Source organism: Oryzias latipes, chromosome 19 (genome assembly GCF_002234675.1).
Source record: "Oryzias latipes chromosome 19, ASM223467v1".
Classification (NCBI taxonomy): Eukaryota; Metazoa; Chordata; class Actinopteri; order Beloniformes; family Adrianichthyidae; genus Oryzias; species Oryzias latipes.
The window spans coordinates 14,102,401-14,121,476 of NC_019877.2; the positions used below are offsets into that span (position 1 = coordinate 14,102,401).

At 40.5% G+C, this 19,076-nt stretch overlaps 3 protein-coding genes across 7 annotated transcripts in view; all 3 read right to left on the reverse strand.

The window, feature by feature from the left end:
• Positions 1-476: 476 nt before the first annotated feature.
• On the reverse strand, positions 477-8,099 carry LOC101159048 (rap1 GTPase-GDP dissociation stimulator 1-like). Its single transcript, XM_004080584.4, has 6 exons — positions 7,629-8,099; positions 7,424-7,545; positions 5,023-5,130; positions 4,467-4,589; positions 4,253-4,378; positions 477-1,605 (listed from the first exon to the last, which is right to left on the reverse strand). The coding sequence occupies exons 2-6, from the start codon at positions 7,515-7,517 to the stop codon at positions 1,133-1,135; spliced, it is 924 nt and encodes a 307-aa protein (XP_004080632.1). The 5' UTR covers positions 7,518-7,545; positions 7,629-8,099; the 3' UTR covers positions 477-1,132.
• A 52-nt stretch (positions 8,100-8,151) lies between these two features.
• On the reverse strand, positions 8,152-14,479 carry LOC101166751. Of its 3 annotated transcripts, none has more exons than XM_004080612.4 (5): positions 14,353-14,479; positions 11,879-12,488; positions 9,953-10,153; positions 9,725-9,854; positions 8,152-9,649 (listed from the first exon to the last, which is right to left on the reverse strand). In XM_004080612.4, exons 2-5 carry the CDS (start codon positions 12,264-12,266, stop codon positions 9,184-9,186), a joined length of 1,185 nt encoding a protein of 394 aa, XP_004080660.1. In that variant the 5' UTR covers positions 12,267-12,488; positions 14,353-14,479; the 3' UTR covers positions 8,152-9,183. The 3 variants fall into 3 exon arrangements, with proteins under 3 accessions (XP_004080660.1, XP_011486644.1, XP_020567679.1); XM_011488342.3 differs by having other exon boundaries at positions 11,879-12,094; positions 14,353-14,478; XM_020712020.2 differs by having other exon boundaries at positions 11,879-14,479.
• A 1,947-nt stretch (positions 14,480-16,426) lies between these two features.
• The window catches only part of kif19 (kinesin family member 19), a 42,829-nt gene continuing 40,179 nt past the window's right edge, over positions 16,427-19,076 (reverse strand). For all 3 annotated transcript variants that reach the window (XM_011488344.3, XM_020711997.2, XM_004080613.4), the window contains 4 exons: positions 18,008-18,125; positions 17,448-17,836; positions 17,100-17,265; positions 16,427-17,010 (listed from right to left, as the gene is read on the reverse strand). In XM_011488344.3, the coding sequence (XP_011486646.1) occupies positions 16,889-17,010; positions 17,100-17,265; positions 17,448-17,836; positions 18,008-18,125 (795 nt within the window). In that variant the 3' untranslated portion in view covers positions 16,427-16,888. The remainder of the gene's footprint in view (positions 17,011-17,099; positions 17,266-17,447; positions 17,837-18,007; positions 18,126-19,076) is intronic.

Consider the following 19,076-nt stretch of genomic DNA (forward strand, 5'->3'; position numbering starts at 1 on the left):
AAAAAATTTAAAAAAAAAAGAAACACACTAGGTGAGGCACGCATGTGTCAGAGAATGTGACACAATTGTAGTGCAGCCTTCCAGTTATTCTTTAATATAGTTAGGCATGATTTTCTTAATGGAGGATTATAAATGTAAACTTAGGAATTTGTTTAGAAACGTCACTGACAGAGATCTCCAGAGACAGAGAGACTTTTATAACTGAGGAAAGTAAAGGAAAACTTCTACAAACAGGTCATCCATGTGTTTCTTCAGAAGGAGGGGCAGTTGACTTCATTTATAATTAAAAGTAAGTCAATAATAACAGTTTTTGTGGGTTTTTTTCTATGAAAGAAAAACGTTGAAAGGAAATTTTAAACAACACACTTTAACCTTAATTTTTTTCAATCAAGCTTCTCTGTTCGGGTTCATATGTTTGTAAATCTGATGACGTCAACCTCACCGCACCTCACTGATCTATAATGAACAACACAGAATCCTCTTATATTTTAAATGGCAGAACTTCCAGAAACAGTGACAGTTAAAAATGTTTCATCACACTAACTAATCTAAGAAATGTTCACATTTGACTCCTGCTAACAAATATTTTTCATCATTCTAAGCACTTGTGAAGAAAGCAGCATCATGGGCATCTTCATGTCTTGAACATTTTTACATTAATGTACTATTTATGGTTGGATTGCCTTGAAAAAAAACAATGGCACAGTAAAAATAAAGAGCATCATGTGTCATTCTGTAAATAAAATGCCTTTTTTTCTTGAATAATGTTAGTTTTATGTGTAGTTCCATTAATGCGCTTAAAGCAATCAGACTTTACAGTGAGTGCCATTCCATTTGAAGAGGGAACTACACATCATTACTGTTTTAGGGAAAGTTCTCCGTTTTCATATTTCTGACACATTTTATAAGTAATATTCAGTTTTTGTTTAAATTAGTTGGTTTGAATCCTAGAAAAAAAAATTGTACATTTATAAATCTACATATATATATATAAATTAGTTTGGATAAAAAAAAGATGCTGCAATCAATTTATGCTGCTAAGAAGAGCTAGCCCACTAAACATATTATACAGTTTTTCACAGAAAAAGCTTTGTTGGAGCTTCAGGCCACCGTGTGAAGAGTTTTCGAGCTGTCAGAGGAAGGTATGGAACACGCGAGTCTTCAGGCTCTTCGTTCGAGGAATGTTCCTGGTAGAGAACTTCATCAGCTTAAAGAAATTAGAGCAGCTTCCCACGCTGAAGAAGGGGAACCAGCCTGTGGCCCGTTTGTTCCCGTGAAGGTTCCAGAAGGATGAGGAGCAGCGCTGAAAGTTCTCTATGCTGACCAAAAACTGACCAGGTCCCCACTGGGAGACGCGAACCAGAATCACAGAGAAGGCAAAGCCGCAGGTGTGAGGAGAAACGCCGTGAAACACCGACTCCCCCGGCCTCAGGGACGGCCCCCTCTCCCAGGTCATCCCGGCCTCCTCGGCCATTCCCATGCCGCTGACATTACAAAGCGCCTTGAGGCATACCTCCTCCAGAACCTCCTTGTCTGTATATCTGAGCAGGATGGCCACGAGGCGAGGTACCGCCCCTCTGCGAAGTAACAGCTCCTGCTGCTTAGCTGAGGAGAAAAAAAAACACTCAATACTGATGTGGGCTACATGAGTAATCTGGTTTGTGAAATGTTAAGTGAATCAAAAACTTGTGTTGAAGAGTGTTATAGTCCTATTAGCTGTCACACACCCAGGTGTGTAACAGCTAATAGGACTATAATAGGAGCAGTGAGCTGCAGACACACTCGGGAACCATTTGGTAATTTAACCCCCCAATCCCACCCATTAATGCTGAGTGTCAAGCAGAGGGTCCCATTTTTAGAATCTTTGGGATTTGAACTCACAACCTTCCAGTCTCAGGGCAGACATTGAACTGGTTACAGGAATTCAGCACTTTGCTTTCAAATGGAAATCCAGATGGAGCACCAACTATCAACATCACAACTTCTCGGTTGAAGTGCATTTATAAACCAAACGATGATGAATTCTGACCATTTTACCAAGAAACCACCAGGTGGGTTGCTCAATTCACAATGTAAATGTAAATAATAATAAGATTAACCCAAGTGTTGATGTTTTTTTGACAAACTCTAGCCGTTTACACAACTAACGTAAATCAAGTGAATCTTAAGCAGAGAAAAGCAGCCTTGCACTGATATGCAATACTTTACATTAGTGAAGTGTTTACCCAGTCAATGTAAAGTGGCTGATTCTGTGGCATACACATAACGTCCGTTGTATAACAGTGCTTTTACCATAGTCCAGGTGAATTCTCGATTCTGATTGGGTGCTGGGTGTGGATTGAAAAGTGATAACGCACAGTGATAACGCACAGTGATAATGCACAATGATTATGCACAGTGATAATGCACAGTGATAATGCACAGTGATAATGCACAGTGATAATGCACAATGATAACGCACAATGATAATGCACAGTGATAATGCACAGTGATAATGCACAGTGATAATGCACAGTGATAATGCACAGTGATAATGCACAGTGATAATGCACAATGATAACGCACAATGATAATGCACAGTGATAATGCACAGTGATAATGCACAGTGATAATGCACAGTGATAATGCACAATGATAATGCACAGTGATAACACAGTTATAATGCACAGCGATAACGCACAGTGATAATGCACAGTGATAATGCACAGTGATAATGCACAGTGATAATGCACAGTGATAATGCACAGTGATAATGCACAGTGATAACACAGTTATAATGCACAGTGATAACGCACAGTGATAACACAGTTATAATGCACAGTGATAACGCACAGTGATAATGCACAGTGATAATGCACAATGATAATGCACAATGATAATGCACAGTGATAATGCACAGTGATAATGCACAGTGATAATGCACAGTGATAATGCACAATGATAATGCACAGTGATAATGCACAGTGATAACACAGTGATAACGCACAGTGATAACGCACAGTGATAATGCACAGTGATAATGCACAATGATAATGCACAGTGATAATGCACAGTGATAATGCACAGTGATAACACAGTTATAATGCACAGTGATAACGCACAATGATAACGCACAATGATAATGCACAGTGATAATGCACAGTGATAATGCACAGTGATAATGCACAGTGATAATGCACAATGATAATGCACAGTGATAATGCGCAATGATAATGCACAGTGATAATGCACAGTGATAATGCACAGTGATAATGCACAGTGATAATGCGCAATGATAATGCACAGTGATAATGCACGTCTAAAAAAGAATTTCCGGTCACATATCTTAAATCTTCTGTATCACTGCGCCGGCTTCTTTAAAACAAACTTTAGCTTCATCATCTGGACAGAAACAAGCGGTAAGAGGTGAACTTTCTCTCTGAACTGATGCTTTATTTAACACATCGTGATGATGAGCATATATATTTCCCTTTCCTTTGCCGCTGCAGTCCGTGCCAGCTCAGCCATTACCATACATCACAAGAAATAGTCCGCTTTTTGTGAAACAAGCGATCCAAACCGAAAATTTAAAAAGAATTAATAGCTAAAAACTGAGTATTTGTTTCTTTTGTAAGTGACCATGGTATAATCGGGTTACTGGCCTGCAAAGTGCCGGACACTTCAAACTTCCACGGCGTGGATTAATTTCTGATAATACGCACTTGTCGCGTATTATATGATATAAAATGAAAAGATGACATGATATGAAAAGCCGCTTTTTAACACATTAGAATAAGCTGATTCACATCGATTGCATAAACGGTTGAAGATTTAAGGTATGTTAAAGAGCGTGTGCTTTTTATACGTCACATGCCGGCAGCGATGGTGTTAAAGAGTTAAACGTAAATTACAACTGAATTGGTGGCTATAGAAAACCTCAAAACACAGTTTATTTTTTGTCCCAACTGCAGACTTGGCGCATTTGACCTTTAACATGCTTGACGGGTTTTTTTTTGTAGGAAATCTGATTGAACTAAAGTCTATCCTGAGAGGTTCTGCTCTGTTTAGGGAAACCAAATTTCCTGTTTACATGTCGTCTAGGTAACTAGATTTCTCAACCAAGCCAATTGTGACCTTGTTATTCTAATTGTGCACATTTTGTGCCATATAAACACCAACACCAAGTTTTTCATCAACTTTTTTTTTGACACATTTATACACGAGTTTTTTTTTTAAACAAATCTTATTGTCTCAGAAGTTTTTCTGTACTTACAGCTGTCATAAGACATGCGAGAGATGGCCGTTACAGCGTAGATGAGCAGCTCCTCATTTTTGCTGGTCAACACTGACAGCAGAGCCGTCACCAAGCCGGCGTCTCCAAATCCTTTACGGACCACAGCTGATAAGAAACAGAAAGAAAAAAAACCCAAATCTAACTGACGTACATAAAAAAATGTGACTTCGAGGGATTCTCAGATTTCACTTACATTCTTTGGCAAGTTCAGCCACCAGCTGTGCAGTCAATAACGTCAGCGGTCCTCTGCTCCGCAGAGACAGGGCCAAGATTGGCAAAATCCCACTGATGACAACCTGCTCAGCGGCGCCCTTCTCTGAACACAAATAGAATTGAACATAAAAATCCCAGCATGCCTTGATAAGGCTCTGTATTGAGAGATGCATGCAGCTTTAGCCGATTTCTGCTTTAATCTTCTGCTCTGTTTCAGCAGCATGTGACCCCTCTTTATCTCTGATCCTGCAGCTCTCATGCTGAGATATAAACACAGCTTAAGACCTTAAACTTTCTTTTTTAAACCACCTGTTTTGTAACAGGTTGATTATTTAAATTAAATGTTATTATGCAGACTACATGTTGTATGCATGCTGTTTAATTGACATGAAAATGACAAGCTCATGTGGCTTTAAAAGCACCTGCATTGTGCGTCACACTACATTTAAATAAAAGACATGTAAACTAAAAATCAACGCCAAGCTGCAACAAACGCTGTTAAAACAAATAATCCTAGAGGAAGAGAACGGGCTTACTCCTTTCTTTAATGTTTGTCAGCACGGTGTTCAGGTGGGGTTTAAGTTCATCCTCAATCAGCTCGATCCCAAGAACTCGGATAGTACCCAGTGCATTGTTCAAGTTATCTGTGGGGACAGAGAAACTCACGTAAAGATGCCTTTAAGTAAAGGACTTAGGATGCACCAAACCAATTAAAAAACAGTTACAATATGACAGAAGTGAAACGTGCAACATCCATCTGCGGGATGGGACCAGGGGAGGGGGCAAAAAGCAAGCAGAGTACAAGTGAAATGAAAAATCTTTCAAACAAAGGCATGTCCAAAGTCCGGCCAGAGTTCAAATTCTCCCGGCCCGACCCGCACACTCCTGTCATAAAATTAATAGATTTCATGATTGTGATTGGCTGAGTTACATTATAAGCCGTTGTGGCTCCTTGACATTCAAAGCCTTAAGGGCCAAACAAGAGGAACACATTTATCTGTTTCTGTGCTCAAAACCAAAGTGGTTTGTACTTCTAAATAAGATAATTATTTATCTGTTTACACAATTTCAATGTAAAAGTTCCAAGTGATAATTTAATAGTAAATAATATGCAACATTTAATTTGATTTTCCAGACAAAGTTTATCATTATTTTATTTCTGGTCTTTAAATATGAAAATGTATTTTTATGTTTGTTCTTTGTGAAGAAATGAAAAGTATCCCAGAGTTCATTATCATTTAATGTTTATATAAGGGTTCAAGAAATGCAGGCTGATTGGTTGGCCCTCACACATTTTTATCTCATCAGATCTTTGCAAAACGTTTGTACACCCCTGTCTTAAAAGAAAAGTAGTCAAAGTCTGAAAGTTTAAATATCCCCCAAAAAAGGATCTAAATACAACAACACACACATGTTTATGTTCCTAATGCTTTAAAGTAGGTTATACAAAAAACTATAAATGATTGGAATGAATAAAAAAAAATATGTAGACAAACTTGTATGACCTTGAATAAATATACAATAAATATACAACTGACAAAGAAAAACCTTCCTTTTGTTTAGTTATTTTTGCTAGTTAGCAATAGGAAAAATGAAGAAATTATAGGTTTAATAAAAATATATGAAAAAACTTTCTGAAGTTTCGATTCTAATAATGTGAAATTAGCGCTAAAGAAAAGGGAAAATTGATACGTAAACCACCCATAACTTTGTCATATTGATAAAAAAAAAATACTTTTTATCCATAAATTTAACAAAAGTGATGAATACAATGACTTTTCTGACATTTTATGAACTGAAGACACACATTTGCCAAAACCTGAAACACTCAGATCTTTAGATCATTACATAAACTATTGGTTAAAATTAATTCCTGTTATTTGATTTCAGGTCTTTTTCAAATAAAGGTTATATAGTTTTACACTTTTCATTTTTACTAGTAAAGACAGCAAAACCACTTTTTTTTCTGTGAAATGATGGAAATCCACCTTTGCTGGATGGTTGTTGTCTCTCTTTATTCAAATTCATCCAAAAAAAATCGAAAAATCAATTTAAACACTAAGGGATTCTTGAAACCTGGAGGAGGTGTTGTTTGCCTCGGCAGCGTCTGAAACAGCTCAAGTGTTTGGAAACTCCACAGTTCACCTCTGACACGTCTAATTAAGCTGCTTAAAAAGCCCAGGAGTAATAAAATGCGTCTAAATGAAGGTGGGTTTGGAAAAATATTTGATGCAGACAGACTTTAGTCCTTTAAAGTCCCACTCTAAACCTCTTTTGATTCATTTTAAAACATTAATCATGATGTTGCTGTTTTTAGCCTAAATCTCAAAACTTATCATTTTCTTGAACATAGTTTTTACAGACCTTCAGGAGTTCTTTAGAAATTACCTTCTGAGTTGGCATTTAGTAACCCCACCCCCATCTATCCCGTCATCCCACTGTTTATGCTCTCTCCTCCCAGCCCCAACCTAGTGGTGGAGCAAAAATGGCGAGCAATATTGGAGCCAACCAGCAGTACAGATTCCAGATCAGACGAGGAAAACCAAGACGTACACGGATCTATTTGTCTGCAAGCGGATGCATCGGAATGGAACGGAGCTCGTGGCCCACCGATAGTAGTTTGGACCTAACAAGCTTTTACAAACAGCATTTATTTCTCTGCTCCTGATTCAAAACAATTTGGATAAAGAAATACTGAGAAATGCCATTTTAAGCTTAATTATGTTCATATATGTCCTCCATCAACACGATTTTCATCTGATTGGGTCTTCAGGTGATTGTGAAAGGGAAACCAGGTAAAGGTGGGCCAAGATTTTTAAGAATCGATGGAAATGAGGGGCTTTCTCCCCCCTTAACAGTTTCTTTTTAAATCTGTTCTTAAAAAGGCAAATTCAACACGAAATCTGTCAATACTTGAGCGTGGAGTCGTCCACTCACCGTTGGGCGTGCAGGGCTGCAGTCGACTGGACACGCTCTTATCCCTGTGCGTTCCTGCAGGTTTGTGGGAGAGTGGCACCCTAGGGTGCCCCATTCCGCTGCGTCCTGCCGTCTCTACACCTCTGGTGGAGAAACTCTGTCAGGTTGACATTTTTGCAAAACAACTTTAGTGGAAAAAGCAGTCTCCTCTGCGCTCTTTGGGTACCAGTTTCTTTGAGGACGTCAACGCCCCACCTCCACCTCACATGTGCTGGTGTTTGGAGCAAAGATGATGGAAGCTTCTTCTTCTTCGTCTTTGTTTACTCCTGCTTTTGTGCTCCAGCTGGCTGCGTGTTTCCTCTCAGGGTTAATGCAAAGCAAATCCTCGCTAAAGCTGTGCCCTCGGCCAATGGCTGTGTGCCATTAGATGAGGCTTTAACACTTGGCTGACTCTACTCAGCGCATCACTCCCGCCCCAAAATCTCCCATAATGCCTTTCAGATTCCAGAAGATCTGAGCCGTTACCACAACACGCACAGGTGAGGAGCAGGTGACATCTGTTTTCCTGCAGAGGTGGTAAAGGGGCAACTTTCCAGCTCTTTTGTGTTTGAACAGACGGGTTAACAGTCAATAGTTAGACTTTTTCTTCTAAAATAGGCAAAAGGTTACTTAAACAAAAATATATATATTATCAAATTTGGCACTATAAGTTCTCTTCTTTCACAACAAAAAAAATGTGAAAAACAAAAAAGAGGAATTATGAGTTTAATCAGATCTTCAATTTCTTTCAACAGAGATCAGAATAAATACAGCAGAAAATAGTAGACATTGCACTGCCAGCTACTGTGCTGCATAGAAATGCTAAATAAACCAACGTCTGTTTCCTAAAAAACACAGGATGACATAAACGCTGAACCAGATCCACAATTATATTTGCATATTTTAGATCAGAAAAACCTTTTTTCGTATTTAACACTTAAAGAAAATGAGTGATTAGGTTATAATTCCGAGCAGCATTTAATAATCGGAGAGGCTAAGAGAATTTAACAGACCCCAGACCAGATTAACATTCATTTACACGGAAAACAAAGATATAAATACCATAAATAATACAGCATTTGTGGATCATTTCTGTACACTCAGCAAAAATGATGAGATTAGAGTTTAAAAATCGGTGTTACATTAAACTACAGAGCTCAATGCGAATCCACCAATTTTATTGTAAACTGCGTGCGCAGAATAATTGAGCAAATTACCCTTTTTTTGGTCAATGAATATAAATTGATTACCAGAAAAATAGCAAAGAAAAAGAAAAAAAGATTTTTCTGACACATATTCACTTTGTGAAAACACCAACTGATAGTTTTAGTGGAAGCCGTCAACCACGGAACCATAACAGAACCAGCAGTCCCGACCGTCATGGTTTTTGGTCACCGTTTGGATCATTTTAAGAGCCAAAGTTCACAATTTCTATGGTTTAGAAGATAGAAGAAAAAAAAAGATATTAACACCAAAACCTAAAAACATGAACCCTGATTATAATCAAAGGAGAGACGATAACTAGACAGACCGTAGCAGTGGGCCAGGCCTTAATCACAGCTGTTTCTGGTCAGAAATAGTAAAAAGTAAAACAAAAACAAAGGGCCTGCTTGAGTCGATCACCAAGGAGCCAAACTGAATGTGCTTTTCTGGAAGAAGAAACAGACATTTTTGTGCTACAACGCTCATGACATCTCTCAGAAGGATGGTTTGCTGGGTTAGTGCAGCCATAAGAGCAGCTGTCAAACAGTCTGAACTGCATTGAGACCGCCTGCCACCGTCTCATAGCCCACAGAGACAAAGGTCAGGACATTACTCTCCACGGGGTCCGGCTTGGCCTGGCCTGCTTGGGTCTCCGAAGGACCTGGGAGTCCGGAGTCCTGTTTCATTTTCTTCCTGGCTCTGACCCGACCCTTTGCTTTGGCAGCGTTCTTGCCCTGATCTCTCGTCCCCCCAGACGCCGTGTGAGCTTTCTCGGACGAACAGATCTTCCGGTGGCGCCTGCGGATGCGCCGCAGGGGCGGGGCCGAGTCGGCTGGGTCGGACGCCGCCGCCCCGGACAGGATGCGAATTTGCTGGTCGACCACCATAACGATCATGTCCAGGGCTACGTCCAGCATTCCAAGGCCGAGGCCGTGAGTGACATTTTCAAACGCGCCGCTGTTAACCGGGTCTTTAAAACACTTCCTCATGTCCTCCAGGTGGTTTCTGGGAGAAAAGAAGAAGCTTTCAAGTGATCTCACCAGTTCCAAATTGATCCAAATACCTTAGTGACATTCTTACTTGGTTTCGATGAGTTTGGACCAGTGTTGAACTGTGTTTGTCTCAGGAATGAGCTGTTTGGCCATGTTGCTATAATCGATGTAATCGTGAGCAAAATCCTTCATATCTTCACACAAAGTTCTTGTGTCGCCTAAAGGAACCCGAAAGTACAAAGGAATGAACTTCTGTTATGTTGCTGAGCACACACAAACACTCGCACACACATACACACACACACACACCTGTCACCTTCAGTGAGTTTGGAGAAGGAGGAGGACACGGAGGTGGTGGTGCTGGGCGTGAGGCCGAGGACATTCAGCGACTCCAGGAGGGTTTTCTTGCTGGCCGGGCCTCTGCTGACCCGAGTGTACGCCGCCAAAGAGCGCAGGGACATCTTTTCCGGAGCCTGCAGGCGCCGTTTAATTTCCTCATACGAGATGAGGTATTTACCTGGGGATGCGGAAAGAAAGAACATGAAAGCAGGAAGGCAGCGTCGCACTTTAACAATACAGTCAGGACCATAAATATTTAGACAGTCATTTTCTTTCTAATTTAGTTCCTGTACATTACCACAGTGAATTTTAAATAAAACAACTCAGATGTCACTATTGAAGTGCAGACTTTCAGCTTTTATTCCATGGGTTAAACAAAAAGATTGCATAAAAATTTGAAAAACTAAAGCATTTTTTTAAACCCAATCCCTTCATTTCATGGGCTCATAAGTAATTGAGATAACTGAAAACAAAATGGTCATTACTAATATTTGGTTGTAAACCCTTTGTTGGCAATGACAGCCTGAAGTCTTGAACTCATGGACATCACCAGATGCTGGGTTTTCTCCTTCTGAATGCTCTGCCAGGCCATTACTGCAGCAGCTTCCAGTTACTGTTTGTTTGTGGGCCTTTCTGTCTGAAGTTTAGTCTTCAACAAGTGAAATGTATCTTCAATTGGGTTAAGATCAGGTGACTAACTTGGCCATTCAAGAATATTCCACTTCTTTGCTGTAATAAACTCCTGAGTTGCTTTGGCTGTATGTTTTGGGTCGTTGTCCATCTGTATTATGAAATGCCGCCCAATCAGTTTGGCTGCATTCATCTGGATCTGTGCAGACGGTATGTCTCTGAACACCTCAGCCTTCATTGTGCTGCCTCTGTCCTGTGTCACGTCATCAATAAACACTAGTGTCCCAGTGCCACTAGCAGCCATGTACGCCCAGACCATCACACTGCCTCCACAGTGTTTTACTGATGATGTAGCGTGCTTTGGATCATGAGCTTCTCCACGCCTTCTCCATACTTTTCTCCTACCATCATTCTGGTAGAGGTTGGTTTTGGTTTCATCTGTCCAAAGAATGTTTTTCCAGAACTGTGCTGGCTTTTTTAGATGCTTTTTAGCAAAGTCCAATCTAGCCTTCCTATTCTTGAGGCTTATGAGTGGCTTGCATCTTGCAGTGTAGCCTCTGTATCTACTTTCATGCAGTCTTCTTTTTATGATACGCCTACCTCCTGGAGAGTGTTGTTCACTTGGTTGGCTGTTGTGAACGGGTTCCTCTTCACCATGGAAATGATTTCTGCAATCATCCCCCACTGTTGTCTTCCGTGGACGTCCAGGTCTTTTTGCGTTGCTGAGTTCACCAGTGCTTTCTTTCTTTCTCAGGATGTACCACACTGTTGATTTTGCCACTCCTAATACTGTAGCAATATCTCGTATGATTTTTTTTCTGTTTTCTCAGCTTAATGATGGCTCCTTTCACCTGCATGGAGAGCTCCTTTGACCGCATGTTGTCTGTTCACAACATAATCTTCAAAATGCAAGCACGAGTCCTCTAATCAACTCCAGGCCTTTTATCTGTTTCACTCATAATGAAATAACAAGGTAATTGCTCACACCTGCCCATGCAATAGCATGGAAGTCAATTGTCCAATTACTTAAGAGCCTATGAAATGAAGGGATTGAGTTTAAAAAATGCTTTAGTTTTTCACATTTTTATGCAATATTTTGTTCAACCCATGGAATAAAAGCTGAAAGTCTGCACTTCAATGACATCCGAGTTGTTTTATTTAAAATTCACTGTGGTAATGTACAGAAACAAAATTAGAAGAAAAGTGTCTCTGTCCAAATATTTATGGTGCTGACTGTAGATATGTACTTTTCACTGGTAGATGATGTACTTACGAGCCTTCGAGCCTTTCATGTTGGGATCCAGAAGGGACGACACCTCCGCGAAGGGAACCTGGCTGTTTGGCTGTGCGTTTGGACCCGCGTTCTGTGCCAGCTCCTGACTCTGCGATGGATCTTCAGTCAGGACCGGCACAGAAACCTGAATCTGGGGTTCGTTATGGGTCTGAATGCTCTGCATCTCCAGCTGGTTTTGGTCCAGACTGCTGTGTGCTGGAGGTAGAACTATTGTATTTTCTGATAAACTCTGCAGGCCCATGCTGCTTTGTGATACATTGCTGCCTTGCTCTGAAGACACTTGGAAAATGCCCATAACGGGTTTTACAACAGTGAAAACCATGTTCCCCTGAGCACCCAGACCCATCATACCAGTAGACGGGTCCATTTTTTCTTCTTCTTTCTAACAAGTTATTTCTGCTCCAGAAAGCAATATTTAAAGTCCAGGTTACGTCAGAAGTTCATATCGAATTGCTACAACATCTGAAATGTTTACAGATGAGCTTAAAAAAAGGAAAATGAGCTCAAATCTTATAAGATGCTCTTTTTTTGTTCCTGTTTGAAGACAATCGTCATCCACTGACGAGAGAAACAAACGTAATATTATATTCTGGGGAAAAAAAAGAAATAAACATGTTTATCGTTAGAACTTCAGGTAGTTCTTTCAAAGTAAATACAGAAACCTACGAGTTTCATTTTTTATCTCAACTTAACCCGTTGGGCAATTCTATTCAATTTGAACATTTACAGCTAAAGATAAGCGTATACATCCCATAATCAACATTCATAGGAGTCTATTGCACATCTTTGTTCAGATCTGTAGCAGACAACCTTTCCAAAGCTGATCAGTTCGCGGTCCCATCATGCCTTGCACATAATAAACAAGCCACCATTTTTCATGATAGAGTATGAAATACCATGAAAAATAATTTTAGAAGGTGCATTAATGGCAATTCAGTGGACTTTGCAGGCCATCTTTTAAACTTTTGAAAACACAACGGAGCACAGTATTTGTGAAGACACAGACAACAAGATTCAAAATGCTAACGGACGATCTGATTGGACGAATCCGAATTCTTCCCCTCCTTACCCCTACATTCAGCCCTCCAAACGGAGAGATGTGAAGGCTTAAAATATCGCTCATTGAGGAACAAGTGATGACATGTTCGTTCTTCATCCTATGTGTCGCTTCAGAACAATTCTGCCAGGTTGTTGCTATTAATTAGAAAAGTAAAAATCCCACCCCCACCCAAACTGTATAAAAAAATTACAAATAACTACAACGTATCTTTGAAAAATATGGTAAGTGTAATATTACAGGTGTAGTGGTTAGCATTCTGGCCTAACGGTAAAAGTCCTGGTTCGAATCCCAGCTGAGACCTCTTTCTCCTCTACAGGCATGGGGTTTCTGTGGGCCCTCCTGCTTCCTCCCACAGTACTAAAACATGCTTCATAGGGTCATTGGTGTCCCTCAAATTACCCGAGGTGTGGGTGTGTGTGTGTGTGTGTGTGTGTGGGTGTGTGTGTGTGTGTTTGAACCTGCGACCAGTCCAGGGTGTTCCCCACCTTTGCCCAACAGTAGTTGGGTTGTCTAACTAGAACCCCAAAATGATTCAAAAGATGGATGGATTCAAAACTGAAGAGTTCATTTCATATGTAGACAAACAAAAATAAAAACAATTAAAAAATATCTAATAAACATTCATTCATTTAATGGCTACAAACAGATGTGTAGGACACCTCTATATGCGGATATATGTCTAATTTGTACTTTTTAAAACCTTTATTACATATAAAATAAAACTGCAGTTTCATCTTATAATAAAGTACCAAAATAGTCTGAAATGTCCAGTAAATAATTATTATAGATGTATATGATTTATCTAATAGACATTTTGTGCCCAGGGGTAAATAGGGACATGAAATGACCTTCACTGTTACCCAAAAAAATCTTGTTTTTATTTATTTTTCTTTATAATATATTCTTATATTTTCTAAAACAAAATGAATAAAGTTTGAAATGCTTATGTTCTTTGACTGTGTCAGGCTGCTGTGTGGGCCTACTCTAAAAATGAAAGGACCTATAATTTTCGACAACAGTGCGGAGGGATCATCACGACGTTAGGAGTGCACAGTTATGGTTGTACTAACCAAGAAGTGCTGTAAAATGACAACAAAAAAGGGAAAAGGCAGCAGCAATTTGGGCTTTTAAAACGGCTAAAGTGGCTATTTGATAACATATATTGGTTTTTCATCACGTAAGCTACAAATTAAAATAAAAAAACAGGAAACACCAGACTAGTTTATTTGTTTTTTTCCCCCCTTTTTCTAAGTATCATCCATCATGGCTGCCATCGGTCGATGTTGGTGCAAACATTCAATATTTGGCCTAGAAGGAGCGCTTCAAGGCAATATTTCCGGGCTACGGATCAAACGTAACTTTGAGTGCAACTAGTGGCGGCTGTCCCACTCACCAAGTATCTGCTGCTTCAGTCTTCAAAGGACGCTGATCCTAGAACGGTCCGAATCGACGCCGGCGACATTTTCCTTCTTCTATGTTGTTACATCGGCGGGTTGCAAATCAGTCTTGCCAGCGTCGGCGATCAGAAATACTCACATCTCATTGGTGGACTTGTACGTCAATCAAACTGAGAGCAAGCTCTCATTGGACAGATGAAATATTAAAGGACAACAGGGGGCTGGATTTCCGATTAAGGTTTATCAGGAAACATTTGAAGATAATTCAACTTTCACTTTGCTTTTATCACATTTAGATACAGAAATGTTTGGAGCAACTGTCGACAATTTTTTAAGCCATTTTGTTTAGAAAATGTTATGTCATTTTACTTAAAAGTCGAATGTTTTGGGCCTTTTATATTCACAATGTAATAAATAAAAATTACAAAAACAAAACAAACAAAAAACCTTACAATGGGCATTTAGCATTTTTGTGCACGTATGTTAATATTTTGTGATCAAAGATTAACATTTTGTGCTCACAAATTAGCATTTGTACACAAATTAGTGTTGTGCATACAAATTAGTTATTATGGGCACAATTAAGTATTTTTTGCTTATAACTAAGCATTTTATAGCCACACGTGAGCATATCGTTACCACAAATTAGAAGTAGTAGTAGAAATTAAAGATACTAAAATACTATTTTGTGGGATCAAAATACTAATATGTGAGGACAGTATTATTATTGGCCGCTTGTTTTTCCATAAAAGAAAAAAAACTGCAAGTGAGCTTAATCTTTTTGTTTCTCAGTAAACAAATAACGTCCGCAGATGTACTTTAACTTATGATTTATTAATATTTTTTTTGCCCAATTCCACGTAACGAATCAAATCATTAATTTTTTTAACTTTTACTTGAGAATTTATTATTTTAAAGTACTTCAGTATAATTTTCACGAACCGTTAAAAAGTATTTCTCTTTCCACCTGTTGCCTGTGTGCACCACCTAGCGGACATTTCTTAGTACAACACCACACATTTCTGTTTCGAAATCCAGTTGCCAAAATATTCCTACAAAAATATAGGCAAGAAAGCACTAAATGTGTTTTTGTAGTTGAATAAATGTTAATTACGATAAGCTCCACAGACTACATAAATCACTAAAATGTGCTCCTTTGGTAGCTAATTAAAGGTGCAGAATTTTGTTTTTTACTTTTTTGTTGTGAAATATAAAATATTCCTTTAGTCTCAAATTGGTCCATGGCATTTTTGCTTGATAATAACAAACATCTTACAATGATTGCAGTTATTTGGATAAATCAGTGTAATAAATCAAACTAATAATGTTGTTTTTGATCTAGAAGAACGGGTAAAGGAGAATAAGCTCTTTTTTTTTTCAAAGGTCCCGTTCCGATCATCATTTGAAAATGTTCTGGGTGGTCTTTTAAATATGATTTTTAGCTCAAATAAAAAAAAAAGACATTGTTTCTATAGAGAAGCAGGAAATATTAGGAAATTCACCTCTGAGTTGTGGGCCCTGCCCCCACTCCCCGTCATCTATAACTAAGCGGGTCTTTAAATAAAAACTGTAAAAATATTTTACAGTTTGCTTTTTTTTATACTTTAAGTATGACGTGGTCCACGGGAAAACCAATCTCTGAGCGTTTACTTGATCCAAGTGAGAACTTAATCCAGGTTTTTTGTGGGTCTGGAGAGTCTGGGAGAACATAAATAAAACATCCTAGCACTGAATTCAATACTTGTGAGGCTGAAAGCGTCACTTTTTCCTATTTCTTCACACGTCTCAGTGTCGCTTTGAGCAAATACTGCAGGAGATACCTGGACAGGTCAAACTGAACAAGTTAAGACTCTCCAACGTGGTAACCCAGCCTCCCAAGAATAAAATCAGACTAAAGATTTTTACATTTATTTTGATACAAGTAAAAAAAAATGTACAAAAAAAACAGAATAGAAAGTAGTAAATATGAAAATGTCAATATATTAAAAGAAAAGGCAACTGTTAAATATTATCCTTAAAAACAGCTAATCTGGAAATAAAACATCTGCAGATATGTCAACTACACAAACCTTTTTTTGGGTGTAAAACTTTACTCTAAAGGAGCCTTTCAAAATAAAACACTGACTACAACTAACACTGATGCTGACTGTGACAGAAGGCCGAAACTCCAAACCAGCAGCAGGCGCTGTTGGTTTTCTTCCCTTTACTTTGAAAGCTTAAGTCAGAAGGGCTCATCGCAAACACTAACCTTTAGAGAAACGACACATTCATCAAAACCTGAAAATACAGAACTACAGCTACTGGTAATCTGAGCTTGACACCATCGCAGCGTGAAAGCTAAAGCGAATACGTTTGACAGAAGACACACCCACTGTCTACTTAAGACTTTAATTCTGTCTGCACCCCCGATCATTAACATACGGGGGGGTGCAGGGCTGAGGCATCCAGCCTGCGTCTGGTTAGTGTCCTACATTCTATCGGTGTTTTCTTTGTCAGAGGTCGTCCCTTCAGGCTCAGGCAGCTGCTCCGGACTCAGTGTCTGCGCGTGCGCTGGGCCCCGGCGCCTGTGGTGGTGATATAGAGGAGGGGCTGCCGCAGCTGAGCTCCTCGCTTCGGGTTGTTCGCCGTGCTGGTGGAGGACTCGGCGTTGCAGCCTGTGGATCGAGTAAAAAAACACAAACAAAATAAAAAAACGTTTGATGGAAACCAGAAGAATTCCAGCGTTCTGCTGTTCTGAGTTTACCTGCTTGCTGGGTGATGTGGGGGGGCCGGACTTTAGTGAGGGGCGGGGCTGCTCTGCAGTGGGGGCGAAGCATGGGGGCATGGGGGCCGTTGATGTGGAGGTGGGGGTCAGATGTGCTGTCCAGAGGGCGAAACCTCTGAGCTGTGGTTGTTTTAGCATGAGGCAGCTGAAAGATAAAAGAAAAAGATTCTTTTTTGTATTTTTTGGACTATAAGTCACAGCTAAGGCCAAACTTTTGAAAGAAAAAAAAAGAAACGTGACTTATACTCTGAAAAATACAGTATTATTATCCATTTTTCACAGTTGAGATGTTTCCATAAAAATCTAAACAAACTTGAAGACACTCACGGCTTGACCGGTAACCTCAAACGACCGTGAACGCCTCTTCTTGCGGCGAGCTTCAAAGTCGACCTCACGAGGTGTCTGCGTCTTGGTGGGGACCTGACGGTTGCGGGGGCGCGTCCAGGTGGCCTGCAGGCCGGGCCCCTCCCCTGTGCTGCTGGACAGGTTGTCGTCTGAGGTGGCATGTCTCAGCTCGGGGCTGGGTTGCCTGCCACACCGGGTCGGGAAGCCTCTAGGGGGCGCCTCGCTCAAGGAGAGGTTGCTCTTTTGCTTCTTGGGGTCCAAAGGGGAGGGGGCGTGCGGCAGCCGCAGCACATCCACCTCCAGGGCTTTGGAGCGCCGACGCGCCGCTTTTACCGCAATGCTCTGACCTCCCTTTCTGATCTGTTGGCGCTCTGTGCAGATTTAAAATTTCACTCAGCAGGTCACACACTTCACTCCTCCTCTTTAAACGACATTTGCAGCTCCTAAATGCGCTGGCATTACTGCTAAAGCCGACTAAAGGCTGTCGGACTGCAGGAATCCCCATCCCGTCCGGAACAATGCTGCTGTAGGGGTCGTCTTACCATTTCGTGGCAGGTGGATGTCGGCGCCGGCCTCGCTGCTCTCGGGCGAGGAGTCCAGGTGGCTGCTGACGCTGTGGCTGAGAAGGCTGTAGCTCAGGAAACTGTCAGGAGCCAGAGGCTGCAGAGAAAAACATGCAGAAGAGTCTTTTAGGACCAGACATTTAGCACCATTCTGTTCTGACTCACAGCTCAACTCTAAAATATTTACTCTACAAAAACAAAACATTTTAACAGCATTTGACAGAACATCACACATTTTCTACTAATGTATTCTTCGGAGTATGAGTCACATTTTTTGCATATTTTGCAGGAGGATTGACTTATACCCAGGTGAAACTTAAACGATGAGGTTTTTTCTTCTTACGCATTTTTTCCCCCCATTTTTTATGATTTTAACCCTTCAGAAACCAGGGCCAAGATCCCCATGTTTCTCTACTTGCATTTTCAATTTAAAAGAAGTTGCTGTTCAGCTGTCTGCATATCCCTTCAGGGGTCGCCACGGCGAATCAGCTTTCGTTGATTCGCTGTGGCGGTTTGGCAGAGGATTTTTCACCGCATGCCCTTCCTGACACCCCCCTATATTTTATCTTGGCCGGGGACCGGCACAGAGTGGTGGCCTACAACAGCGAGGAGTGGGACTCCCCATCCAAAACATAAGAAGATGGTCATTGGAATCCTGACAGATGATGGAACATGAGGTGATGCTGTAGTATCGCGAGACCCAGCGAGACGAGTGTGGTGAGTCGACTTGGCGGCGCGTAAGCATTTGAACAAACATTTTCGATCTTGTTTCATTTTTCCGCCATATTAAAATATTTCCTGCTAACTAACATAACCTGTTAAGAGTATTAAGCTTCTGTCAGCCTGGAGGACCTGGAGAAATTCATTGACGAGTGTTTTAATACCTGCAACATGGTGAAGCCCAGAACCGCCACCACCACCCCCTCCGCCAAGCGTGAACGGCCTGAGGACTCTCCCGGGGCTGTGTCCTCTCCAGGCAGCGGAATGAGCGATATCCTGGATTCGATTGACAAAAAGCTCTCCAGCTTTGATGGCCGCCTCAATCTGC

What these genes read in the sequence shown, in the direction of transcription:
- LOC101166751 (XM_004080612.4), bottom strand. Translation starts at nt 12,266, where the DNA reads ATGGACCCGTCTACTGGTATGATGGGTCTGGGTGCTCAGGGGAACATG. An exon ending in CATGAAAGGCTCGAAGGCTC is followed by an intron (nt 10,154 to 11,878) that starts GTAAGTACATCA and finishes CCGCATCCCCAG; the next exon opens with GTAAATACCTCATCTCGTAT. An exon ending in TCCAAACTCATCGAAACCAA is followed by an intron (nt 9,650 to 9,724) that starts GTAAGAATGTCA and finishes CTTTTCTCCCAG; the next exon opens with AAACCACCTGGAGGACATGA.
- LOC101159048 (XM_004080584.4), bottom strand. Translation starts at nt 7,517, where the DNA reads ATGGGGCACCCTAGGGTGCCACTCTCCCACAAACCTGCAGGAACGCAC. An exon ending in GCAGCCCTGCACGCCCAACG is followed by an intron (nt 5,131 to 7,423) that starts GTGAGTGGACGA and finishes CTGTCCCCACAG; the next exon opens with ATAACTTGAACAATGCACTG. An exon ending in GGCTGAACTTGCCAAAGAAT is followed by an intron (nt 4,379 to 4,466) that starts GTAAGTGAAATC and finishes GTTTCTTATCAG; the next exon opens with CTGTGGTCCGTAAAGGATTT.